The 27570-nt window shown below is 41.9% G+C and overlaps 7 protein-coding genes across 7 annotated transcripts; 4 read left to right on the forward strand and 3 right to left on the reverse strand.

The window, feature by feature from the left end:
• Positions 1 to 236: 236 nt before the first annotated feature.
• Positions 237 to 2579, forward strand: N7519_000702 (uncharacterized protein; the record flags this gene model as incomplete). The annotated part of the gene is made up of 8 exons (XM_057287480.1): positions 237 to 459; positions 530 to 767; positions 829 to 1087; positions 1159 to 1615; positions 1672 to 1751; positions 1802 to 1955; positions 2005 to 2282; positions 2337 to 2579. Coding segments are annotated over 8 exons (1932 nt in total), but the record flags the coding sequence as incomplete, so codon positions are not given.
• A 697-nt stretch (positions 2580 to 3276) lies between these two features.
• On the forward strand, positions 3277 to 5795 carry N7519_000703 (putative C6 transcription factor; the record flags this gene model as incomplete). Its single annotated transcript, XM_057287481.1, has 5 exons — positions 3277 to 3581; positions 3610 to 3883; positions 3941 to 4031; positions 4064 to 5464; positions 5542 to 5795. The coding sequence occupies 5 exons, from the start codon at positions 3277 to 3279 to the stop codon at positions 5793 to 5795; spliced, it is 2325 nt and encodes a 774-aa protein (XP_057153564.1).
• Positions 5796 to 6273: 478 nt separating this feature from the next.
• Positions 6274 to 7016, forward strand: N7519_000704 (putative oligosaccharyl transferase subunit Dad1; the record flags this gene model as incomplete). The annotated part of the gene is made up of 3 exons (XM_057287482.1): positions 6274 to 6531; positions 6673 to 6884; positions 6950 to 7016. The coding sequence occupies 3 exons, from the start codon at positions 6274 to 6276 to the stop codon at positions 7014 to 7016; spliced, it is 537 nt and encodes a 178-aa protein (XP_057153565.1).
• A 2732-nt stretch (positions 7017 to 9748) lies between these two features.
• Positions 9749 to 10805, reverse strand: N7519_000705 (NmrA/HSCARG family protein; the record flags this gene model as incomplete). The annotated part of the gene is made up of 3 exons (XM_057287483.1): positions 9749 to 10083; positions 10149 to 10569; positions 10632 to 10805. The coding sequence occupies 3 exons, from the start codon at positions 10803 to 10805 to the stop codon at positions 9749 to 9751; spliced, it is 930 nt and encodes a 309-aa protein (XP_057153566.1).
• Positions 10806 to 11610: 805 nt separating this feature from the next.
• Positions 11611 to 12637, forward strand: N7519_000706 (zinc-binding alcohol dehydrogenase family protein; the record flags this gene model as incomplete). Its single annotated transcript, XM_057287484.1, has 2 exons — positions 11611 to 12054; positions 12092 to 12637. 2 exons carry the CDS (start codon positions 11611 to 11613, stop codon positions 12635 to 12637), a joined length of 990 nt encoding a protein of 329 aa, XP_057153567.1.
• A 9713-nt stretch (positions 12638 to 22350) lies between these two features.
• Positions 22351 to 24719, reverse strand: N7519_000707 (putative C6 transcription factor; the record flags this gene model as incomplete). The annotated part of the gene is made up of 4 exons (XM_057287485.1): positions 22351 to 23584; positions 23651 to 24033; positions 24090 to 24584; positions 24633 to 24719. The coding sequence occupies 4 exons, from the start codon at positions 24717 to 24719 to the stop codon at positions 22351 to 22353; spliced, it is 2199 nt and encodes a 732-aa protein (XP_057153568.1).
• Positions 24720 to 25596: 877 nt separating this feature from the next.
• On the reverse strand, positions 25597 to 27162 carry N7519_000708 (uncharacterized protein; the record flags this gene model as incomplete). Its single annotated transcript, XM_057287486.1, has 1 exon — positions 25597 to 27162. One exon carries the CDS (start codon positions 27160 to 27162, stop codon positions 25597 to 25599), a length of 1566 nt encoding a protein of 521 aa, XP_057153569.1.
• Between the last annotated feature and the right edge of the window lie 408 nt (positions 27163 to 27570).

Here is a 27570-nt window from a genome sequence, read left to right on the forward strand (position 1 = left end):
ATCGGGGATCTCGGGGTCCGCCCGCCCTTGCCATTACCTATCTCAGGAATAGTGCCTACCTATCGATCCATGGATAGGTTCAGCCCAGAGCCTTTGTCAGCAAAATATCTGGGGAACTTATTTTTATCAAAGGCCGGGGTTGCATACGTCGAAACGATGCAAATCTATATAACAAACCCACATTCTAGACCTTGAAGATGTAGTATAAAGTGTGTGAACCATGCACATACGTGGAGACATTGCATACTCGAGTTGACAAGAGCAATCCGAATCTGAACTCATTGACCATGGAAGCTGAGACTCATGCTAGCACCGACCTGGAGAGGAACGACGGCCGGTTCTTGATGAACCAGTCTGTTAAGGACTTCTCCTGGAGCGGGCTTACAGTAACGGTAAAGGATCGCGAAACGAGACAGGCAAGGGATCTTATCTGCGATATCACTGGTAATGTGAAACAAGGTACGTGTGATGTGGAGAGTGATGTTACGGTTCCTAGGTATCTGAGTTGCTGATGCGATTATGACGATAGGGGAACTCGTGGCCCTGATGGGGCCTTCGGGATGTGGAAAAACAACCCTTCTTAATGTGCTGGCGCGTCGGTCGCCAGGTGCTGCCAAAGTGCTCGGTGACAGCTACGTGAACGGCACCAAAGTTGATGCTGCTTCTTTTGGGCGCATGACATCGTACGTTGAGCAGGAGGATGCACTTATTGGGTCGTTGAGCGTTTGGGAGACATTGAGATTCGCGGCGGATCTCTCATTGCCTAGGTAAGTAATGCGGTTATGTATGTCTTATTTTGCTGGCAGTGTGCTCATGTGATCTTAATAGTTCGGTGTCAAAACGCGAGCGCATGGATCGGATCCGAACTCTCTTGGAGGCGTTTGGAATTCAGAAGCAGGCTAATACCATTGTCGGGACACCGATCCGGAAGGGTATTAGTGGTGGTCAGAAGAGACGGGTCAGTGTGGCTAGCCAGCTGATCACTTGCCCAAAGATACTGTTTTTGGACGAGCCGACTAGTGGTCTGGACTCCACGGCCAGCTTCGAGGTCATCTCGTATGCTAGGGAATTGGCAAAGTTAAACAATGTGAGTCTAGTCCCTTATTTAAGGTCTTTAAGATCTTCAGATAATGGGCAGAACAATACTAATGACTTTAGATCATGATAATTGCTAGTATCCACCAACCCTCAACGACCACGTTCCAGCTCTTCGACAAGCTTCTTCTCTTGTCAAATGGACGAATATGCTACTTCGGCCCTGTCCAGAATATCGAGACCTACTTCCGCGGGATCGACCATCCCATTCCCGGGAATACCAATCCCGCAGAGTTCCTTCTTGATATCGTTAGCTCGGACTTCAGTAGTGGCAAAGAGTCATCCCAGAAACGTGTCAAGGAGATCCAGCATGCGTGGGCAGCATCCACGGAGGCAAAAGCTATTACAAGACAAGTCTCCGAGAGAGCTCAAGTCGCCGAGAAGGATACCAATCAAGTTATGATCAAAGATATGGCTCGACCTGGTCCTGTCAGGATTACAACCGCCCTACTCCATCGATCGTTTATCAAAAGCTATCGCGATGTTGTTGCTTATGGTATTCGTATTGTGATGTATCTTGGTATGTATCCCGTGATCATGTCTATATACCATCCCTAAATATCTAACAATTTATAGGTCTCGCTATCATGATGGGCACAGTATGGCTGCGGCTACACACTTCGCAGGAGTATATCCAACCTTTCGTCAACGCAATTGTAAGCCCCGCCCTTATCATCGCTAATAAACACCGGCTAATGTGACACAGTTCTTTGGCGGGTCATTTATGTCCTTTATGGCAGTCGCCTACGTCCCGGCTTTCCTCGAGGACCGCGCCACCTTTGCCAAAGAACGGGCTAACGGCCTCTACGGTGCAACACCCTTTATGGTCTCGAATTTCCTCATCGGCCTGCCGTTCCTCTGTATGTTACACACATTCCCTAAGTCTCGCATCTCTAACCGATCATACAGTCCTGATCTCAACTTTATTCTCGATTGTCTCATACTGGCTCTCGAACTTCCGCCCCGCCGGCGACGCCTTTTTCACCTCGGTTATGTGGATTTTCCTAGACCTAGTGGCAGCCGAGTCCCTAGTCGTCCTTGTGACAGCGATCTTCCCAAACTTCGTGATTGCTCTTGCGCTCGTGGCATTTGCTAATGGGCTATGGATGAGTGTGGGTGGATTCCTAGTAACCCCGACCATTTTGAATCCGTTTTGGAAATACGTTTTTCACTATATCGATTACCAGGTGAGATCGAACAACTCGTTTTTGGAGTTATTTGATCATTCTAACATTTGGCAGGCCTATGTTTTCCAGGGACTGATGGTGAACGAGTTCTCAGAGCGAATTTTCTCATGCGGTGATGCGTGTCAGTGCACGTATACCACGGACTTGGCTGATCAGTGCCAGATCCGCGGAACGGCCGTGTTGGAGACTTATGGCTACAAGACTGGTAGGACTGGAAAATGGGTCGGCATTCTCATTGGTATCATTGCGGTATACAGACTGCTCGGATGGATTGCGCTTCAACTGCGCAAGCATTAATCCTCCCCTCAGGCGATCTCATCGGAATAGAGATATTTGCCAGGGGAGATTACATGGATTTTCAGGGTACTTATCCAGAAAATCACATATTCAAGGAAATGAGATGGATACAAAGGCGCTTGTTTCTTTTTGTTGAATTGTCTGTTTTGTCGTTTTAATTATAGATTATAGATTTGCATTTGTATCATTAGAATATACCATAGATTTGTCAAAACCCGAATGTCTGTCATAAACTACAATCCGACTTAGCCACTCTCCCTCTGCCAAGAATTGCCCGCATAAGTCGCGTTTAATGAGCAAGTTAGGTGAAGTCAAGTCACGAGTGATAGTGGGATAAGCTCCCGAGGCCAACCTTAGGGAGGCCAAAAGAGCAAACCTTCCAAGGTTGGAATTAGGGCGCGCTAACCTAAGCAGATCCATGGATGCCCAGGTGGTCCACGGGGTCCACGGGGTCCACGGGGGCACGGCTCCCAGGGTGAGTCAACCGGCTTAGATAACAATCACGTGGGTGCTCAGAGAAGCGACTGCTTAACGGCGTGCTCAGTTTTACTCAGTGAGCAAAAAGCGGCAAGACGTGAGCACTGAAACGGGAAGGCAGACATTATATGTGCTCGTATTTTTGCCAGTCATTTCTTGCTAAAACCACGAGGCTTCAAAGAATGTGGGAAGCGAGACCCAACTTCCTTACCTCAGCACTATGTCGTTCCCTTCAGCTTCCCCAGAGGAGCTAAATATTTTTCCTGCCAGCAATAATTCTCCGAATGACCCCCCACTACCTACGAACTTGGCAGCCACGCTTCCCCGCCACGCGGCTGCGGAACCCCCCGAGCTCGAGCTCTCGCAGCTGTGTGACCTGCCGCCGCAGGAAAGTCCGCTGCAACAAGAGGTCACCATGTTCGAATTGTACCAAAGCCGGCATCGACTGCATCTTTCCCCCTCCCGGCCGTGCACCGCGGAAATCGAAGCGTCCACCGGACGCAGAACTGCTTTCACGGTTGCGTCGTTTGGAGGGTGTTATTGACCATCTTAGAGGCGGCGGAAATACGGAAGGTGCATCGACTTCGACTCAGGCGCCGTCTTCTACGACTGGATCTTCGACCAGTCGGAGCGAACCGACTGCGTCCACGTCTGCTTCGACTGAGTCACAGAACCAGGCTGGCGGCGGACGTGTCTGTCCGTTCGAAGAAACAGATCCGAAGAAACTTGCTACCAATAAGTTTGAGAATGAATTTGGGCGGTTGGTCATTGATGAAGGCCGGAGCCGATATGTCAGCAATCGGCTCTGGACTAGTCTTGGGGACGAGGTAGATATCCCTCATTTTCTTTTGCTACTCAGCGTGCTTTATACTGACATCTTTCAGATCGAGGAGCTACAAGATATTCTTGACCATTCATCGTCAGAGGAGGAGGATGCACCTTCACCAGAGTCTTCCCAGTCGGGCTCACACGACGGTTTCCTTTTTGGTTTCTACTCACTTTCAAAGTCTCTTCGAGAGTTTCATCCCCGGCGGCCAAGGTCTCAGTACTTTGGGAAACGTATCGGGAAAATGTGGCCCCTTTGATCACCATCGTACACCGACCGACTGCCAGGGAACTTTTTGCCGAGGCAGCAAGGCACCCAGATGGCCTGGACAAAAATTCAGAGGCACTGATATTTTCCATGTATCTTTGCAGCATTGTCAGCATGAAGCCAGATGACTGCTTGTTCCAGTTCGGGGAAGACCGAACTACTGCTGTCAAGCGGTACAGGTTTGCTACAGAGCAAGCGCTGGCAAAAGCCGGGTTCTTGAATACACAAAGCTTGGTCCTTCTACAAGCTGCTGTCTTATTCTTGGTCTGCGTGCGACGAGAAGATGATAGCAAGTTTGTGTGGTCTATGACATCGATCGTATTACGCCTTGCTCAAAGCTTAGGTTTACACCGGGATGGCAGCAATTTCGCTCTGAAACCGTTCGAAACGGAGATGCGGCGCCGATTATGGTGGCACATCTCGCTGTTGGATGTCCGCTCATCTGAAGACCATGGGACGGACCCGCTCATTCATGAGAGAATGTATGACACTCTATTGCCATTGAATATCAATGATGACGACCTGTCACCCGACATGGAAGAGCCTCCCAAAGAGCGAGAAGGCTGCACGGATGCTACATTCTGCCTTATTCGCTGTGAAATCACGAGTGCTTTGCGGAGAGCAAACTACGCTTGTCCCGGGGCCCAGTTTCGTGTACCGAGCAGTTTACCGCCCATAGATCGTGCTGGACGGATGATTCAGGTTATCAGTGAGCGATGTGAACAACGGTATATCAGGCACTGTGATATGAACATCCCCCTGCAGTGGTGCGCCGCCACAGTAGGGCGTCTGATCCTTGCTAAATTATGGTTGATCGTCCATCACCCAATGATCCGAAAAGACCGGGGAAGTGTTTTCCAAGCAACCCGAGAGAGCTTGTTTCTGACTGCAATTGAGGTCCTCGAGTTTGGCCACTTGCTTGAAACTGATCCCAAGACCGCCAAATGGGGGTGGCTGTTCCGGACCAATATGCAATGGCATGGAGTCGCATTTGTTCTGTCTGAGATATGCGTCCGACCAATTTGCCCTGTTACGGACCGAGCTTGGAACGCTGTCAGTTTGATCTACACAGAATGGGCCGCGCAGGGTACACATAAGAAGGGCATGCTGTGGCGGCCTCTCGCCGCATTGATGAAAAGAGCTGCTGCCACCCGGTCCAAGCAACAGCAAGAATTGCTGTCCAGTTTTGGACCAGTACCCGCAACAACAGAGCCAATTCCAAGCATGAGTCATAACAATACCCTTCCCTGCATTCATATGCCAATAGGGATGCCGAATTCGCCCTCGATCAATCCACCAGGCCCAACAGCACCGAGTATGTCTGATGCAGATTACAATATTGACCTCAGCAACGGACCGTTGGATGCTCTTCGGAGCATGTTCCTGAAACAGACATCCTAGCTACTTCGAACGATATATTCGACGCTCCACCCGCCCAGAATAATATCTCGGCACCAAGCTTGCCTGCAAGCATGCCCTACAATACAACCATGATAAACCCATTCTTGAATCAGACTCCCCTTGCCGATGCCTCTCAACTCAGCTGGGAGGAATGGGATCAAGTTATGCGGGATTTCCAGATGGATGTTGAAAATGAAAATATCCGGCCAGCCACCGGAACTAATGTTGCCGAATGGTTCGCTTAGCCTCTTTATAGATGGCGGTTCTTTTCCCTCCTGTGGCTTTGGCTATTAATGATGTGATGAATTATGGCGTTGGTTACTGGACGATATTCCCCCCTCACTGTTATTTATACTCCTCTTCTCTCTTATGCATTATATTGGCGACGCTGTGTGGTGGCAACATTGTATACCCAAAAGCAAAGGCTAATTTAATTTTAAAAACACTCTCTCAATACATCAGTCAATGTATCTGCCATTGAACCATTAAACAAATAGGATATTCGTTATCACTTAATTGTATACTTCCAAATCGGGATCTACTCCACCACGTGACCGTAGTGATAACAAGCTCCAAGCTGGCATCAACCTCCGCTCCACCACTGTCCTCCAACTCACTGTCTTTGCACCAATTCTCTACCGAAATCTCCATCCCTGCTCTCTATAAACTATCCACCGTCAATTCCACACTCCCAAACATCACCGATCTCCCAAATCCCAAATCATGGCTCCCAAGCGCCACGCGGCCTCAACTACCTCCGCGGCACCCTCCACGCCCACGCCCGCGCCCACAACACCGAAACTCTCCTCAGGTCCAGCAACCCTCAAGACCAATGCCTCAGCTGCTGAGATTGCTGGCCATGTCTGGCAGCAGTATGCCTCCACAACGCCGCAGCGGACACTCCTCCTAGATGCCTTCATGGCGTTCCTGGTTCTTGTTGGTGGATTGCAGTTCGTGTACTGTGTTCTAGCTGGAAACTACGTAAGTTGAAGCTGTGGCTAGCAATGCTGCTACATCCTCGTTACTCTTCATGGCCTCTTTTCTCTTGTTCTTGTCTATACGGCGTGAGACCTGCGATTGGAAATCTATAGACCAATAGCTAACAAATTCACGCCATTATAGCCCTTCAATGCCTTCCTCAGTGGCTTCAGTGCTGCTGTTGGTCAATTCGTCCTTACGGCAAGTCTGCGCATGCAAACTAGCGACAGCGGTACCGGTTCTGGATCGAAGCCGAGCTCCAAGGGAAGAATGCGCGCTTTGCAGATGAGAGTGAAGAACAGGGGACGGGTACTTCTCATGAGAGGTGAGTTTCTTCGTTCGTTTTGTCTTTTGTGGTGATACTCAACGTCATGATGGTTTTCTCAATGCCACGAATACATATGCTGATCTGTAATTCTAGGGCCTTCGCCGATTACATCTTCGGAAGCTTGATCCTACACTTTTTCTGCGTCAACTTTATCAACTGAGCTGTGCTCGGCGCTAGATGTCTCCGTTCAATACCATGCTGGCTTATTCTGGTTCTATCCGGGGTTGATTCGTTTCAATTTCCAGATGGGGTGGGAATGTCGCCTCTTAGATATCCTTCCGCATTGGACCTTTTTTAGCCAGTCCTTGTTCTAGTCCTGTACGCTAGGTCTTTGAAGTGAAAATGTTGTTCATATTTGATCTCTCTACTCACGCAAGGTTGACTTGTTGGGAAAGCATATGCTATCCATACCGCTGTATTTAGGAGGTAGCCTGGGTGTAGAGCAGGCTACTTGGAGATGAGCTGAACGAAAAACGCAATGACGGGCTATTCATATGGCTCTATTCGGAGACAGCCTGCGAGAGCAGAGTATACTCGGAGATTAGCTATCCCAGTATAATCAAGAATATCCTTTAGCCAATTCAAGGTGTTGGGTGGGGGATGGTGCCAGGTGAGCTCCATCCCCCCCAGGTAAGAAATGAAAATGTTGCTTCAGAAGAAGCTGTAGACGGTGCTCATAAGTTAGGTGAGATACTAATACGATGGAAGACACAGGATCTCAAAAGTGATGATGAATATAGACAAAGAAGAGAACCAACTACTAGACAAGTGCTGGTTTACATCTGGACGAGGAAGTGATTGATCAACACCAAGGCTTCTAGAGAGGAGGTGATGCACATAGTGTACGAAGACGTATATTGTATATAGGATGCAGATGACCTGACGCCTATATCTGATTTTGAGCTGACCGGTGGCCCTACCTAATCACGTGATTGCTTTTATCTTATCTACACTAGTCAGCTCAATACCTATAATCTATAATTTAAACATTCTAATACTAACTTCTTTACCAATCACACACTTTAATACTATCAATATCCACTAGTCTATATCCGGTAATTCATTAAGAACTTATTTAAAGGCTATTAAATACTATAGTATTTATATCTTCCTAATATCTATTAAGTCGTTAAAGGTATAGAAGCGATATATAGAGACCGACCTAGACGACCTAGACCTTCTGCCTATTAAAAAAAAATATAAGACTAAATAGAGGGGGAAAATCTATTATAAAGGTATTATATATACTAATATATACTAGGTTAATATATAAGACCTAGTCTATTATAATAAAGCCTATTACTAGGCTAATAGCTATCGCGTTAGGGTATTTTATTTTAAACTCGAAATTATAGGATATAAATTTATTATTAATATATTTTCTCTAGACTAAATTTACACTTTTTACTAATCTAAAGATATACTATAGGAATAAGTATCTAAAGATCTTCTATAATTTCGCCTTTTTATTGATTAATAGGCTAAAGGGTAAGGTAGCCTTAAAGTCTATTAGTTAGTTTTAATATTGTTGGTATAATAGTGTATATATACTATATTAGTAAGGCATACTATGGAGGGAAGAAAAACTATATTTATCTTACCGGTACTATCTAAGGCTACCCTAGATATATACTATATGGTAAGATTAATAATATAGAGAACCTCCTAGTATAATAGTGAGATAATAAAGATATCATGAAGATATCATAGATTATCTCAGATTTGCCTCCTAAAAGGAGTTATAAAAACATGCCTGACTTCTATCTCTGATGTAATGTAATGAACTTCTTTAATTTATTCTGATCTCTATCGCAACCTTACTTCCTATTTAGGATAAGTATAACCCTACTAATATATCTTATATAATCCTACTATATAAGATTATATAAGATAGGATTCCCCTAACAAGTTATAGTCTATATTAGACTATAATATATTATCTGCTAAATTGCTCACAAAGGTCTTTAAGGCTTACTTCGGAACCGCCTTTTATAGTAATTAAACCTTCCCTATATATATATAGAGTTTATTAATATAGTATAGTAGCTCGCTAGTTATTCTTTCTCTACTATATATTTGAATTTAAGTACCTATACGACCGCTTCTTTAAATATATATAATAATAATAAGATAGATCTCTTAGTTCTCGAGTCTAGTAATACCTTTAATTATAATACCGCTATTGCTAGTCTTTATATATCTAGGGACTAGATAGATTTTCGTACCGGGGTTATATTACGATCTAATAATATTATATACTAGATCTATTTTTGATTAGTTTGCTTTATTTGTTTACTCTCGCTTAGTGAGTCAGGATAGGGTTTGTATGGTTTGCACAGATCTCTAGTTTGATTAGCTTTCTTAGAGAGCTCGCCAGATATTGCTTCCTTTCTCTCTTTCTTCTCTGTCTTTAGTATTCTCGCTGAAATGCATTCTCTTGCTCTGCTATCCTGGCTCTGCCTGTAGATCTGGCTCGTCACAAATTAGGCTATATACTTAGAGGATCTACTATAGATAGCTAGCCTAGGTAAGGCGTCGATAATATACCTACCTATAAGATCGACCTATTAACCACCTTTTTCTACTACCGAAAACGATAAAGACTGAGATAACGAGATCTTTTTCTCTAAGAAGCGGCCTTTAGAGAAGACGTTAGTAAAGTTACCTAGCTTAGAATATAGACTAGACCTAATATTACTTTCGCTATTAATAGACTATAAATACGAATAGCAGACCTAAAGAAGTAGGACCTATAAGCTCTCTTTTAGCTACCACGCTATTTTAAAGGGGTACCTAATTTTAGGATTTAACTTAAGAATACCGACTTATAGAATATAACTCTGTCACTTATTGGCAACTATGACTTCTCGGTATCTTGACCTCTCCAAGTTCTTAAAGCGAGGCCTTGTTCCGCTCCAAATAAGCCTTCCAGGTTGTGGCTTGGAAACCAGCCTTTTCAAGAAGAGCATGGCTCTCCTGCAGGCTTTGGCCCTTGTAGTAACCAGGGCTCTCGATAAACAAGTGATTCTCCAGCATCTCCTCGCCCATCGACCTAGGCATGAAGCTCTTGTAGGTTTCGGTATCAACCTGCACGAACCGAGTCTTCCTTCCCGTAACCTCCTCATACTCGGCAAGGATGCGAGTGGGAGTGTAGTAGTCTGCCGCAGCAAGGACTTGGGCGCCGAGAACCTCGGAACGGTTCTTCAAGGCAGCGGCGACAAATTTACCTGATCAAAGTGTTCGTTAGCTGCCCCAATTCTGACATGTGATACGTAAATGGGATAATACGTACCCAGATCACCTGCGATATCGATGAGTGGGAATTGAGCATCCTTGCCTACAGGGTAGGCCAAAGTGTAGACATCATCGTCGCCCTTGCGCAGCATGCCAAATGAAGTGTAGTTGTTCATGAAATAACCAGCCAAGACAAAGGTAGCGGGCACACCGGATGACCGAATGTACTCCTCAACGTGGGCCTTCTGATCAAAGTGGGGGACATGCTTCAGTCGGCCACCTGATTCTTTGGTAACGTCGAGAAGGGAAGAGAAGATGAGGTGTTGGACGCCAGCCTCCTTGGCGACATCGGCGACGTTCTTGCCATGGACGAGCTCTGCATCGGATCCAGCGGAACCCCAAGTGGGAGTAGTCACGAGGAAGACGGAGTGACTTCCTTGAATGGCTTTCACCAAGGACTCCTTGGAATTCATATCAGCCTAAATATGCTGTTAGTGGCCATCAACCAGTCGGATCTGTTGTAAAGCTGCCGCTATCTTACCGGGACAAGCTCGACCCCCTGCTTCAGCAGAACTTGAGCCTCCGGCTTTGAAGTATCGCGACTAACACCACGGATCTTGAACTCCTTAGATAGGGTCTCATCCTGCAGAATAGTACGGATCACAGAGCCGCCTTGCTGTCCGGTGGCACCGAAGACGGTAATAATTTTGGACATGATTGCGGTTTTGTAAAGGCGACGAATCCTCAGATGGAGAGATAGAATTGAATGTTTGCTATTTTAGAATGATTCTAATTGACCGCCATTGAGCAACATCTAAATATTTATCCTTTAACAATATCAATGACGTCATGATCAAATGTATGTCTCTTGAGGCCGATCGCCAGCACTTTTGTCAGCACCTTACTATCGGCGTTGATTTTAGTCCCGATGAACCAAATCAAGACGAAAATTTGTCAGGCTTAACAAGAAGCGTAAGCGAAATTCACGGACATAGGGTAGTTCCGTAATTACCGTCTTCCGTCTCCAAAGGCAGAATATAGACGCCAGGATCCTTGCTTAGGGATCCAATAGCACTCTATTGTGGTTTGTCACTCAGCGTTCCCTATCCGAGCGAAGAGCGAGTTTGCTATTACTAAGCAGCGCTAATCACACAAGGATCCCACGGTTACGGCGAACTTACGCGTGTGAATGTATTAAGGCACCCTTGTTTAGACCTGCAAAGTACTGTAATACTGTTGTGACAGCCGTGCTGGCCTCGGGGTTTTCTTAGTACCGAAGATCCGTGAATTATCAAGCATCGTACCCCATGGTGCGACTGGGTCGCCTAGCCTGACTCCACTTCTACTTCTTGATTCATTCTGAAGGGAAAACGCACTTACCAACACAAAAGCTTATAAACTACACGAGTGCGTCTTCGCGCTCATTGAGAATTAATCCCAATGTTCTTCAAATACTGTCAAACCAGAGCACTCTCTTCCCATTCTCTAGTCGATCACTGCCTCGCCAACACCACGACGTTATGCCTCACCTTGCTGCTATCATTTTAGATGCTAAGGCTCCCCTTGAGGTGCAGGAAGTCCAAACTCCTAAGCCTGGTCCTGGTGAACTTTTGATTAAGAACGAGCTTGTTGGACTACAACCCATCGATGCAAAAATCGCCAAAGCAGCAATGTTTCCCCTCCAATATCCGGTCGTCCTTGGAACATCATTCGGGGGTACCGTTACGGCCATTGGAGATGACGTCGCCGGCTTCAGAGTTGGTGACAAGGTCGCCGCAAAAAAGACTGCTCTGGCCGTCGGCAACGAGTCGGGCGCCTTCCAGCAATATGTTATAGCGCGAGATATTAGCGCAAGCAAACTGCCGAAGGATATGGATCTCAGTGTCGCCGTCAGCTTGATTGGTAACTTGAGCACAGTTGTCGGCTTGTTTACCCTAAGTGCGGGGCTGGAGAAGCCAGATCTAGTAGGCCAGGCGCCTACCAGAAACAGAAAGGTCTTAGTCTATGGGGGGAACATCAAGCTTTGGCAGTCTTTCGGTGCAATACGTCAAACAAGCGGGGTACACAGTTATTACTACCACCTCACCGAAGCACGAATCTTTTGTTACAAAACTGGGTGCAGTGAAAGTCATCGATCATACGCAGGGTCAAGAAACAGTTGTGAAGGCACTGATTGCAGAAGGCCCATACGATCTGGTCGTTGATGCAATCTCGACTCCCAGCACGATCAGTGTCACTGCGGCAGTACTCGGTGCGCAGGGTGGTGGAGAGGTGTATGCCCTGCAACCTCCCTTTGGGCCCGAGACTTTGCCCCAGGGTGTGACCCGCAAATTTGCTTCGTGGCATGTTCGACTGAGCGAGGAAGAGAATGCAGGAGTACTCAAATGGGCATTTAACTCCTATCTTCCACTAGCAATCGCAAAGGGCGAGCTTCTTCCGCTCCCCACTCAGAAAGTCAGTGGCGGCCTAGCTGGGCTGAATGAGGCTCTTACTGTTTTGAACAAGGGTGTTAGTGGTGTGAAGATTGTTGTACATCCCTGGGAGTAAGGGACGAGGCAAGGGGAACTGGTTTTAAGTTAAGGCAGTGGATCTGGTGTGTAAGCCCACTGTCCCGGACGTATTCCCCACTTGATATGAGGCGCTGGACCTCGACTCGCCACGTGTTTTTAGATTGTGGGCTCATGATAATTTCTACGTTTGTGGGGAATGGGGGAGTTAAAATAGGAAAAGCAGAAATAGTAGTAAGAAGATAAATTGATCGAGGGCTAAGAAAGATCCATCCAAATTCCCTTGCACGTGTGGGCTCTTCGCCCAAGGGAACCTCTAGCTCTTAGCGAATTTGCCAGATGGGATCTTCTGCGTGATTAACTCCACATGCTTGAGCTTGGAGATGGGACTACGGAGGAGCAGAGCGAGACGCGGTCGCTAAAGGTGCCTGGGGCCTCACATGATCTCTCAAGGCTTGCCTTTGGGCACCTGTTCGTTCAGACCGGGGGAGGCTTGGAGTAGTCGGCTGGGTATAGCGTGGGCTGCAAGGAACGAGGCAGCAAGAATGGAGTAACGTAAGGGATAGACAACAGTCAATGTCGGTGGCAAAGAATGACTAATCTGGGATTAGACACGAAAAGGTAACAGCAGGAGCGCTGCGACGGCAGCTAGTGGGGCGTAGGGAGGAAAGAAGGGGTTGTAAGAAAGGAAAGCGAAAGAGATGGGACGGAAAAGGAGAGGACGACTAACTTCAACTTTATCCGAAGAAGCAGTGGCGTAGGGCACGGGTGAAGAAGGGCAGTCTGGGTGCTCTTAGGCAGCCGAGTCTCGAGCCTTGAGCCTTGATAGGATTGAGGGTTCGGAGAGGACCCAAAATGGCGAAGCATGCTATGGGTCGGCACGAATACATATTCGCAACAATTTGAGATATTCGCATACGCACTCGTGGTACACAGGCCTCTACGAATATTCGTACTTCATGGATATTGCCTCCCTCTGGCGGTTGTTTCCGTTTGTTTGCTCGAGGCCTTTATTGGGCCTCTTTTGGATGCTTGCGCTCGTTCTCTCCTCCATAGATAGAACTCGGCTTTTCCCTCTTTGCTTCCTGTACGTAGATTCCCCTCAATACTATATCCCATTACGGAAGCTCTCGCGTTTTACAATACTTATATGCAGCCACTGCTCCAGGATATCCCGATCATTTCAGTGGAGACGGCATTATGGTACATCCTAGAATGCTCGAGATATCCATACCGGAGTCAGCATTAGTATTCTTTGTCACGATCTGTACTGTATCCGCATTGGAGATGTAAATGACTCTGGATTTCCATTATCCCTATTTCCCATTGTTTATGGGCCATTTCTAATTACATGACTAACCTCCGGATATACTCTATACCCGAAGCCATTTGGATCATCTATAGACCCGGTTTCATGCAGTATTCGTAAGGTATTTGTGACATACTTGTAGTGCTGGACTCCCAAAAATATTGCGACGGACTGTACAAGATTTCTTGCCCAGATGATAGGCTTTGATACAGTCTAGCGAACACCACGTAAAACAGTAGCTTTAGATCTCTGCACGGGACAAAAAAGACTGCAACAAAGACCGTGCCAGACCGAACCGCGCGGTCTTCGGTCCCAGCGCTTGAGACCGCTAGGCGGTCCTAACTTTTTATGGACCCTATCACTACGGTTTGGTCCGGTCTTTAGACTTCGGCAGAACCCATTTTAGGTCGGAGTCTCTAACCTAAAACCTAACCTATTAGGTTTTAGGTTCCGCCTTCTATAACCTAACCTAACCTAAAACCTAATAGGTTAAACCTAATAACCTAATAATAACCTATTTAAACCTATTTTAGTATAAAATATAGATTTTAGTATTTATAATAATACTAAATTATCGAATAAAATTACTATTTTTTATAACTATTCTAGTTTACCTACCGAATATTACTATATTATTATAGTAATAAATTAGAAATTTTATATAATTACTTTAAATTTAAAGTTAATTTACTTTATATTATATTAATTATTAATAAAAATTAAGATTAATTATAATATAGTAGTATTCTATTAATTTAAGGGTTTATTAAATATAGACTATTAGAAATATATATTTATAGTAGAGATAAGTGTTACAGAACTACCCGTCACCAATCGATGGTACCCCACCGGGTACACAGATAGGCTACTAAGAGCTAACTAATCTATCTATTAGCAGATCACGTATAGCACCTAGTACTCTAGTATTCCTAGGAACTAAGGAAGAGGAATCCATTCATACTTAGTAAGCGGAAGTATAATCAAGCCTAATCAAGCTCACTACTAGAAGGTTTATAATATATATATACTTTAGGATATCGGATATTACCTATACTAGGAATCACTATATATAGAACTAGGGATATATAACTATAACTCCGATATCGACTTTAAGAAGTATATATAGGAGTATATAGCGACTCTAGCGGTAACTCTAGGAAGTTACGCTAGAAATAGGAAGCGAAGGATATATAAAGATATTTATTTATATACTTAGTTTAGTTCTTCGTCTTTAATCATATATTATTACTTATATTTACCTTTTAGGTTACTAGTGACTCTCTTACTTATTATAATTTAATAACACTTATAAATAGACTAATACTCCGGTATAGATCTATTCGGCGCTCTACCTAGCACCGTTCCTCGATACCTTAAAAGGACCTAGTCTATAGTACGGCCTATTAGGTAATAGTACGGTTAAGAGTATAGATCGTTAACGTTAGGAACCTAAGCGGTATAAGGTAAGTATACCCGGAACCCTTCTAACCTAACTATGACCAGTTGGTAGTGCGTAACAATAAGTCTATATATATTTAAATATAAATAGAAATAGAAATAGAAATTTCTTAATCTTAGTTTATTTTCTATATAATTAATATTATTTTAAAGCTATATATCTCTTTTATTATATTCTTAATTAATATATCTAATAATTAATATATTATATGAATTAGGGTAGTTTATAAATAATTTCTATATTTTATATATATTCTAGATAAATATTTTTAAATAATCTTTGAAGAAAATAGATTATAAATAGATTCTTTTAGATTTTAATAGATTATTAATAGATTATTAATATATTTTATTAGATTATAATAAGTTTTAATAGATTTTATTAGATTATAATAAGTTTTATTAGATTTTATTAGATTATAATAGATTATAAATAGGTTCTATTAGATTCTATTAGATTCTAATAGATTAGACCTATTTAAATATAGTTTATATAATTAATTAATTAATTTTATATCTTATCTTATAATATATCTATTTTATTTAGTTTATTTATATATCTATTATCTAAAACCCTTTTTTTATAAATATATACTTTTTCTAATTATCTCTTTTATATCTCTTATAGTATTTATCTTTATAATAATTATATTCTAAAGCTAGTATTTTAACTTTTTATCTATTCTTTTCGATAGAGATATAGATAATCCTAGCTATTTTATTCTTTTTTTCTTAGATTCTAAGCCTATTCAATAACTAATTTATAATTAAATCTTTTAATACTATTAATACTTAATACCAATTTTCTTCATCTTTTAATCTTTTATTAATCTTACTTTTTTTTATTTATATTAGTCTTAGTCGAAAAAGATATATATGTTTTATAATAATATAGTATATAAAGAATAGATTAACTAGTAGCTATAAACCTACTATAAATAGAAAAGTAAGCTTTTTTAGGATTTAAATTATAATTTAAATATATAAAATAACTTTAACTAAATTATCTTTATTAAAGATAGTATATTAAAAATAATATATAAATATTATTTAAAGATCTTAAAGTATCTTTATTCTTTATTATCTAATAGTAAAAGCTATTATAATATATTAATAATATTAAAATATTTAAATATAGTAGGCTATTATAAAGTTTAATAAAAAAAGAAAAGAGAAATTACTAAATCCTTTTAAAAGATAGTAAACCTTTATATTTTATTTAGTTATTAGATTTTAATAATACTTTTAGATATATAGGATAATAGCTAATCGGAAACTCTTTTTTTATAGTTAGTTTAGAAAGAGTATCTTTTTTAATTTCTTATCTTTAATCTATTTCTATTCTATTTTATTAAATATTTTATATTTTATAAACTATTTTAATTAGCCTACTTTATATTATGTATCTTTTTAATACCTTCTATTATTATAATATACTATTATTTCTATAATATTATTATAGAATAATAGAAGTCTATCCTTTAAACGTTATTTAATAATATAAAAATCTTAATTATATTAGATTATTAGACTTCTTTATATAGTTAGAATAATTCTAATATTTAATAGTAGATTTTAATTCTTTTTATCTAATAATTAGGAGTTTTATTAGTATAATATCTATTAGAAATTATTTTAAAAGTTATTAATTCTATATTAAAAGCGTTTTATAATAAGTTATAGATCGACTAATACTCTAATAATAACTTCTAGTTCTTGTTATAATCTGATACTAGATCTGTTTTTAATTAGTTTGCTTTATTTGTTGCTCTCGCTTAGCGAGTAAGGATAGGGTTTGTATAGTTTGTATAGATCTCTGGTTTGATTAGCTTTCTTAAAGCTCGCTAGATCTTGCTTCCTTTCTCTCTCTTTCTTCTCTATCTTTAGTATTCTCGTTAAAATACACTCTCTTACTTTACTCTAGCTTTACCTATAGATCTAGCTCGTTATATAATACTAAAGACCCTCTCTATAAAGGCCTATAGATAAGAATCGGTATTCGCTCTTATATAGCTATATAGAGGTTACTACTACCTCTTAGCTCGAAGTATCTCTCTCTTTATAGATAGCTCGGTAATATAGCGTACCTAAGTATATAAACTAGAGATTAGGCTACTCTAAGATATTTAGTAAGCTAAACGTAAGAGACTATCTAGACCCTTTTTTTTTTATTAAAACTCTACCCTTAGATTTCTTTCCCGGATTTTTTTCTTCTTTTACTCTACTTTTATAGGTAAAGGTACTAGTATAAAGCTTTTTTATCTCGCTATCTTACTAGATCCTATTATTAAAATAGATTAATAAATTTAATAGCTTTATATAGAGCTTTATATAGAATTTTCTTCTACTATCGATAATCTCTAGAATAAAATTTAGAGCCTTTAGTATACTCTTTAATAAGCTTTATCTATATAACCCCTTTTATCGAAACAACCTAAATCCTCTCTCTTTAATCCTAAGAAATTTACCGGTCTTATAGTAAAGTATAATATATAAGATACTATAATCCGTACTAAGCTTATAATCGATAGACCCGCTATAGGAGATTCTATAGCTTAGTTCTACTATATCTATCTTAATCTTATTAACTAAATTCAGGCTATAGTTCTATCTTAGCTTACTACTATATATAACTCTAGTATTTATAATTATAATACTATTCTTAACTCTCTTTATTATATCTATAATAACCTAAATAAGATTTAAAAAGCTAAGAACTATCTCCTTTCGATTAAGTAGTCCCCTAAAGAATCTCTTATAGCTTATATCGCTAAATTTAAACGTATTCTCTATAAAGCTAAAGGATAAGATTAGCCCGATATTATAAAGATCTCTACTTTTTATAAAGGTCTTTAAGGCTTACTTTAGAACCGCCTTTTATAGTAACTAAACCTTCCCTATATATATATAGAGTTTATTAGCGTTATATAGTAGCTCGCTAGCTATTCTTTCTCTACTATATATTCGAATTTAAGTACGTATACGACCGCTTCTTTAAATATATATAATAATAATAAGATAGATCTCTTAGTTCTCGAGTCTAGTAACACCTTTAATTACGATACCGCTATTACTAGTCTTTATATATCTAGGGACTAGATAGATTTCTGCACCGGGGTTATATTATAATCTAATACTAGATCTATTTTTAATTAGTTTGCTTTATTTGTTTACTCTCGCTTAGCGAGTAAGGATAGGGTTTATATAGTTTATATAGATCTCTAGTTTGATTAGCTTTCTCAAAGCTCGCTAGATCTTGCTTCCTTTCTCTCTCTTTCTTCTCTATCTTTAGTATTCTCGTTGAAATGCACTCTCTTACTTTGCTCTAGCTTTACCTATAGATCTGGCTCGTTACAGTTCTAGATTGAATAAAATATTAAAAAGTAATAAGATATCTATAAAGCTAGCTAGTAATAAAATAAAATAATATTTTAATAGTAGTATATTAATAATCTAGATTCTATTTCTTCTCTATAGAGAATAATATTAATTATTTATATTATTAGATCTAATTAAGATTGTATCTCTTTAATTCTAGCGGGAGAACTAATCCTATTTCTCTATAACTATATTACTTACTTACGATATTCTCTCTATTCTAGTAACTAATACTAATATTAAAAGGCTTTTTAATACTATTTAAGATATTTATTACTACTACTATAGTTATCTAAAGTCCGAAATAATTAAAGAGTTTATATTATTTCTATATATAATAAGATTTAATCTTAAAAAAGCTAAAGTAAAGTAGCTCTAGTAGTTCTTCTTATTACCTAAGCTCGAGTTATTAAAAGAGGAAATTAATAATTATATAAAAGATATTAAATTTAATTTAATTAGTAATAATAAAAAGAAAAAGGAAAAGAAGGGAGAAAAGGAGGAGGAGAGATAGATAGTAGACTATAAAAGATATATTTTTATCTAATAAATATAGATATAGGGGTAATAGAGCTATAGTTACTAGAGTCTATAATTTAGATATAGGCTTTAGAGAGGAAATATAAAAGTAGAGTAGATAATAATTTTAAGTAATAAAAGAAATATATCCTAATATAATTATCTAATTTATTTTTATTTACTCTAGAAGACCTATCTATAAATAAAATACTTAATATTATAAGTAAAAAGTGTATTAATTATATAGCTCTACTCTAGAAAGCTATTTAGCTAGTTTACTCTATATTAGGGCTCTAATAGGTTATCTAATAGGTTTTAGGTTATTACCTATAACCTAAAACCTATCGTTAGGTCGAGGTAATAGACCTAAAACCCATTTTAGGTTAGGTTAGGTTAGGTTGGGTTCGGGTTATAGTAGGTCGTGCCGAAGTCTAGTCTCCACTACCAGAGCTCGCTAGTATATCTCTTCTGCCTCTTTCAGCTTCCCTTGACCTTTATAGAGAACGCTAAGGTTATTGACTATATCTATAGTAGACGTATAATCTAGGCCTCCTTATAGCTAATTAGTGCTCGCTAGTATATCTCTTCTACCTCTTCTAGCTTCCCTTAATATTTATAGAGATTTCCGAGGTTATTAACTATATTTAGAGTGGACGCATAACCTAGACCGAGGGCCTTCTCATATCCTACTAGTGCTCGCTAGTATATTTCCTTAGCCTCTTTTAGTTTACCCTAATTAGTATAAAGATTACCTAAACTATAGAATACCCCCTATAACTTGATATTATTATCTAACTAATCTAGATAATATATATAAGCTACGTATAGAATAAGCTATTATTAGAGCTCTATATAATTTCTCTTACTTATATTAGGTATAATATACCTAATAGATATTAGTACTAGTTTATTAAGCTAAAATAAATTTATATTTTTATTTATATTAGTAATATAAAAGTACTAATCCTATACTACTAGATATATTATATAGCTTCCTTTTTATTACTTACTCTTAAGAAAAGAGAATATAACGAGAGGCTTTATACTAATTTTAAACGCGAGTCCGCTTAATATAACCTTTTTAAGCTAATCGGGGACGTTTAAACTATAATAGCCACTTTTTACTAAGTTATACTAGATATTATAATTATTAAAACGAGTAAATAGTAATAGAAGGTCTACTATACTTAGGTTATACTTCTAGATCTTAAGATATAAGATCATTTATAATTATAGTATATTACCTTACTAGTACTAACGTCTAAGATCCGATTATAGCTATAGCTTAGACTAAGATTCTTAATAGAACTATAAGTACTTAGTAATACTAGTTCTAGTTTTATATATAAACGCTCTAGCGATAATAATAGCTAAAGGTAGTCTATATAAACGATTAGTAAGAGTAAGGATATCTATATATATTAGTATATTAGTAACGTCTATTTATTAAACGCTATAGTACTTAGATTACTATTAAGTTTACTAGTAGTATTTCTTAACGCTATACTACTACTTTATAGGAGTAATCAAATCAAGCTATAAGAGTTAAGTCTATAAACTAGGAAAGGCTCCCCTAGCTTAGTTAGCCCTTAAAGTCGAGAAGTAATAAGGATAGAGCTATAGTCTACTTTAGGAAAAAAAATCCTATAATACTATATCTATCACTAATAGAGCTATTAAAAGGGTAGTATCGATCGATATTATTAAAAATAATTAGCTAGCGTAAGTTACTATCTAATACTAGCTACTATAATATATATCTAGCTTATTACTCTACTTCTCTATTATTATTCGCTACGCTATCCTAACCCTATCCTAGTAATCGGTTTAGGGTAAAGCTTAATAATTATAATAGCGTATCCTAGTCCTTACTACTTAGCTAAACGATTACTATAAAATCATCTCTATAATCTCGCGCGAAGCGAACCGCTAGTTATATCTTTCCTATTCCGCTAAGCCTATAAAGGATTGTAACTTTCTATAATAGCGAATCAGTTAGCTATAAATACTATTAGAGGTTATCTAGCTTATATTTCTATCCTATAAAATTTACAATTATAGGCACTATAGTAAGATCTAGAGGGATATTAAAGCGGTTAACTATATATAGAAAACTTTATTTAGTTCTATAAATTAGATAAAAGGTAATAAATATTAGAACTTAGAATCTCTTACTAGAACTAGCTAGATTATCTCTTACTACTAGAGTTGTTCTAATCTAATCGATCGGAACTACTAATATAAGTTCTTTAGTATAGGCTGCTACTACCGCTACCGTATATCCTTACCATTCCTTATTCTTATAGGAGTCGGTATAGTTATAAATACCTCGAATAACTAGATATAGAAAGTCATTTATAAGCCCTATAGCTTCTATTTCTATATAGAGGACCCCTAGGTCTCGAGCTAGCTAATCTCGCAGTCTATTATCTTTTACTACCCGATTTATAGATACAATCAGCCCATAGTGGACCACTAGTTCTTCCTGGCCCCGTAGAAGCCGTAGGTTCAATTCGGACCGGTTATAACCGATATATATATCAGATGCTCTATGGTCATATTTTGTTTTGAATAAGAGGTCCTCTTTGGTTGGTCGTGCAAAGTTTGCAGCTATCCGCGGCGTCATTTTCGCTCGGACTTCAGAAATGAATTTAAGAACTCGACTATCTTCAGTGAAGTGGTGGGCTTGGAGTGTAGCGAGGGCAGAGGAGTAGTAAAAATAAGTCGCTTTATCGTACAACTCGCACATTTCTTGCAGACCACCACTGAGTATAATTTATATGATTAACCCGAGGCACTCGAAAATGGGCAAAAAAGAGGCGAAAAAAAGAGAGGTTAAAGTAGGGTGAAAAAAATAAGTAAAACGGTATATTCTTGTGGAGACTGCCTAGTATTGTATGAATAGCACTGTAGGCAACATTCAATACTCCATTTCCTACCCATTTATTAAGGTATCAGATGCCAATGCTCAATTTCCTACCCACTGCCGGCAGAACTCGTTTTGGCCTGATGGCAATAATAGACTGCCATACTACAGGCCTCCATTTTCCACGACGTCGAAAGGTTTAGCAGCCACAAAGGCATCAGCTCTATAAGGGATCGTCACAGTGTTCCAACGTGGGTTCAATTCCTAGAGACGACGGGGATTCATGGGTCAAGCGCGTCCCCGAGAGGCTACTGCTTTGGCTTGGATACAATGCGTCGGTAGACCCCGTAGGCCCGTAAACGTCTCCGGCCATAGGCAAGAACTTCTCCTTTCCTACATCTTCCGGTAGCTGGAAGTCCAAGAAGTCCCACATACTAGGACTCAGGCCATTGGAGAGAATGGGCATTACATCTAGATCGCGGAAGCCGTCCGTGACAGGCATGGAGAGAGTCAAAGTGGTGTCCCCAGGAGTTGATATTCTTGAAACGGGTGAATCAGCGGAAGTGGTTGGACCATTCAAGGTCTTCAGAATCTCCACCACCTGGCGGTAGAGGGAACGCTTCTGATTCGATCCCGCATGGCGGTTGGCACCGTCATCTGAATTCTCTTCCAACTTCATCAGTGCCTCAAGGGCCACAACACTGCGCGACATCGTGCTTTGGAGCGGGTCTTGGAGCATAGCGTCCCCGGAGGATGTGTCAGGTGACACTTTGGCACGCAACAATTCAATGGCTTCCCGAATGTGGTCTCGCGTCATTAGCCGACTGAGTTGGGCACTTGACTGCTCAGCCTTGGTTGACGGGGAATCAAACAGCAGCGCCAAGACCAACACAACGGTAGCGTTGAAGAGTTGCGTTTCGTTGGTGGACAGTGAGCCACAAACCGTGCAGCGGGCTTGGATCTGGGCTTGCGTGTTGATAATATTATGAGCCAGCTGCTGGCAGGATGCCCGTCCTATGGGAGAGTAGAGAGTAGCGCGATGGAGGCGAAGGAGTAGACTCCATAGCTGTTGATGTAACATGAATCGCTGGACTGGGATGGCGGCCATGGGACCCATGGCTGTGAGTCCGACAGAGCTTCCCAATCTAAAGTAAGACGGCAAACTCGCCACATATTTTTCGTACTTTTGATTTAGGTGCTGACGCCGCTGGGCAACTTCGTTTGCGGCGTCCCCGAGATCAATTAATTCCTGCACAATAATAGACAGTTCCAAAGCGTGTACCGTATAGGAGAGCATGGTAAACTCAGACCGAGGGCGCTCGGGAATCTTGCCATGTGTCCTGAGCAGATCGTCGTCATTGAGGTGCAATGGCATCCGGGTATTAAATTGTGAGGGGCGGATAGTATAGTAGCCAAGAGCTTGACCACGGGACCAGTCTCTCATGACAAGAGTCCACCTAGTGGTCCGGAACGATTAGCGCTTCGCCCCGAGTGGAAAAGAAAAAGGTATTCAGGGTGCCTACCAAATGCGAATCGCAATCTCGGTGCGAATTTGAGGTGGCTCAGCGGCCACAGAGCCATAATGTAAGGAAGGCGTGGCATCCAAAGTGGCATTGCCTAAGCGATGCAATCCAAGTTTGCGCGCACCCGCAATGGCCGTTACTAATACGGCATCAAGCCCCAGCGAGGTCTCTTTTGTATCCAACAGGAGCATGATAGCCGCCTGCAAGCTGGAGATAGAGCCACAAAAGAGGGAAATACCCCCGTGGAGACAACGTACGCCAAGGGACCGCCACGTCGCTGCAGGCTCATCGGAGGCGCGCAGTTGCTCTACGCGAAAGGTCAACAGGGTGAGCTGGACACCCAGAAGGGACGGGGTTGGATGGAAGGCGAGTCCGAGCACAAGCTGCGTAGAAAGAGTAAGCCGATGCTAGACCAAGCGGGTTTAAAGGAGAGCGGCACCGCGAGAACCAAACCAGCAAGAGAGTCCATGGATAGCGTACTGGCGATGGCTGCGTCGGGGGAAGCCATACTCAAGCAGTGGCGCAATTGGTCAGCTTGCTTCATGAAGCTCGGGGTGTGCACCACATTTCCCAGTGGTCCCTGACAACGTGTAACAAAGACCTCGTAGAGGAGTTGGATGATATCCCATTCTGGCAGGGCGTGAACCACATCTCCGATCAACGCAAGTTTTTGCTCATGCCTCTGCGGATCCTGGGTCACCCAGTATCGATTGGGGATGTCAGGGGCCACGCCCGCTGATTCGGTGGGAAGAGGAATGACATCCACGAAATGCTCCAAGATCTGCGCTGTTTCTTCGACCTCCGGTTCTTCCTCTTCTTCCGGCGTCACCTGACTATGGTTCTGTTCTGTAGGTTTGGTTTTGGTCCGCTTGGCTCTCGGTTGCCGCTCATCTTTGGTACATAGGTGGGCGCAGTCGCGCTTCACGCATTCCAACTAGCAACAATGAGATTGGCATTCTCATGAGATTCTAGGCATACTCACACAAGGTTCCTTACGGTCGCATTTTAATTTGGAGGCGCGACACCGTGAACAAGAGAGGGTGAGCTTCTTGGAGATGGGAATATCCATGTTAAGTGGGATGTTGGAGGACAGGACCATGTACTAAGCCCATTCGGCTCGGCCAACGTCAAGTGGGGATTCACGGAACGGGTCCAATCTCCCGTGATCACCGTGGTGTTGGTCTGATTTACATTCACATTTACATTCACATTTGTTATCAAACAAATATCCTCACATCTCTCTAAATCACCGAGTGCCCAGGCAATGGAGGTGTCAGATCACATAGACGGGAACGCCTCTCCCCATAAATTGGCCCTGTTTGTTCCTTTTGATCAACCTGCTGGTGGCTACAAAATAGATGAATCGCTCTCGTATTCAGAGTCCTATGCATGGCGATCTAGTCTCATGGATGCCGTCCGTGGACCTGGACGCCCTGGATTGGTACCCGTCTGAGGAGAGATCCGCGGAATCCGCGTGCTGCTTCCCTTCATCTCGCAGCCTCACCAAATCATGACCAGAGGACACCATTTCGGAAGATACAACATCTAGACAATACTGGATGCCAGTCTTTCAAGACGATGATATATTAGATCCATTCTCCCGCGACAAGGTGGACTCAAAGCATCTTATTGGTAATCTGATCAATATCCATTCAAAACACAACATGCCTTACGCCAGAAGCCCATTATCTGACATCGAGACCAAGATCTCACAGATTGTCTCTATCATTGCAGGATGCCACTACCGTCCCCAAACTAGGTATATTGCCTAGCATCTACTCGAGTGAACATAGTCCAGTTATTTTAAGTTACCGATATATCATATCTGAAAACAATCTACTGAGACCCTTTATTCTGCCAACATATCTATTATTTATGCCAAGTTGGTTAATACGGGACAAGAAGGATGAAGGAACAAAACCACAATCAGCATATCACAAATCCCTTCAAAGATCTGCTGTCTCCGAAATGGCCTCAGGGCCGGACTGGTCCCTTTCCTTGGACTCAAATCTGTGGTCGCGAACAAAGAACATCACAACAAAGAATCCCACAGCCGCAAATCCAATTCCTAACCAGAACGCCCCGCGGTAGCCGCGAATGGGGTTTTGTCCACCCTCGTTAACATGAGACTCTACAGTGGCGGCAATACCGAGACCAATGGAGATAGAGTACTGCACAACCGTTGAGATAAAGGATCCGGCAACACCTTGCTCCTCAGGCAGGACGGCATTGGAAATGAGAATTCCTGACGAGGCAAAGGACAAGTCGGGCCCGCCAACAACAAGCAGACAACCAGGGAAGATGAAGGCCCAGTAGACGTTCGAGTAGTTCACAAAGCTCATGATCAGGTTGCCGATGAAGAAGGAGAACATGGACACGCCGAAGATGTACTGAGCAGGCGTCTTGGCGATAAAGAGACCAACAGCTGTTGTAGCAAACAGTCCACCAATGACCAGGGGAACCATTTGAGCCACTGCGGCAAGCGGCTGGGTCTTATGGATAGTGAGGATGTAGACGGTAGTGTAGTAGAGGAAGATTCCAAAAGACATCCAGCCAAATGCCATGGCAGTGACTACGGGTGCGAAACCAGGGCGGCCCCAGAGGGAATTGGGTAGGACGGGGGCAGAGACACGGGACTGGGAGAAGACGAATCCGACGAGCAGGAAGACGCTAACAATGAGCAAGGCGTAGGTGTAGGGCTCTTGCCAGCCAACTACTGAAGCCTGGTTCCAGGAAAAAGAGAACAGAATCAGGGCCGACACGCCGAGGAAGCTACCGATGTAGTCAAACTGGCGGAGACTGAGCCCCGGAATCGGGGAGCCGATTCGGTGAGGAACAATGACGAAGGTCGCTAAACTGAGAACGAGGCAGCCGATGGCCCAGAACCAGAATCCCCACCGCCAGGTGACTTTCTGACTGAAGGCGGCGCCGATCAAACCACCAAAGATGTAGCCGGAGGGAGCGCAGAAGCCCAGGAAGGCAAAGGCGAAGTTCTTCTTCACAGACAGAGGTGGGAATGCACGCGCCAGCAGCGCGAAGGAGTTGGGTACTAGTGCGCCATTCCCGATTCCCATCATGCCGCGGGCGATGTCGAATAGAACGACGTTGTGGGCGAAGCCGCAGACCAAAGACCAGACGGCCATCCAGATCCAGCCAAAGAGGAAGACGTATTTGTGGCCGAGGTGATCACCCAGGCGACCGGTGACTAGGACGAAGACACCACCGCAGAGGGCATAGGAGGCTAGAAACCATGACATCTGTCCATTGCTGCTTGTGCCGAGAGATGCACCGATCTGTTCTATTGAGTAGGCGGCATTGCCTATACCGCCAACGGAAAAAAGTTGCGACAAGCCAATGATGAAGATAAAGATAGCCTCTTGGAAAGTCGAGGAGAAGGCGGTCGGCTCAGTTACCGGTTCGGCCTTTTCGGCGGCTCCTGGGCTCGAGATGGCTTCTTCTTTCCGAGGTTTGCTCATTAAGGTGGGAGTGGTGGATCCGTCGGTAGGCGACATGATCTGCTAGGGGATATTGATGGGAGGTTGAGGAGGTGATGAAAGAGGAATTGAGTCAATTTTATAAACCATGATCGAATTCATTTTGTGTTGCTTTTCCCGTTCTTTCTCCATTGCTGGCGCCATGGGGATATGGAGTTGGAAATTGGGGGTGAAAGTCCGCGGAGTTTCAGAATAGTCCGAGGTCACCACAGGTGGACCGCTTATGCTACCGTCCCCCTCTAATGATCCATGCAGGATCAACATGAAGCTGAGTCAAGTTGAAAATGACGGAATTAAATCACATTTTGGTCATTGTTCCTTTAAAGTACGGAATGTTCGAGTCTATCGGAATATTCGCGATCTTGACCAAACGCCGAAAACCAATAGTTGACGAAGCAAGATGAGCTTCAACCCAGCGACTCAGTG

The sequence above is a fragment of the Penicillium mononematosum genome (genome assembly GCF_028829835.1).
Source record: "Penicillium mononematosum strain IBT 11891 chromosome Unknown utg000001l:1.0-4488741.0:1.0-4491989.0, whole genome shotgun sequence".
Lineage (NCBI taxonomy): Eukaryota > Fungi > Ascomycota > Eurotiomycetes > Eurotiales > Aspergillaceae > Penicillium > Penicillium mononematosum.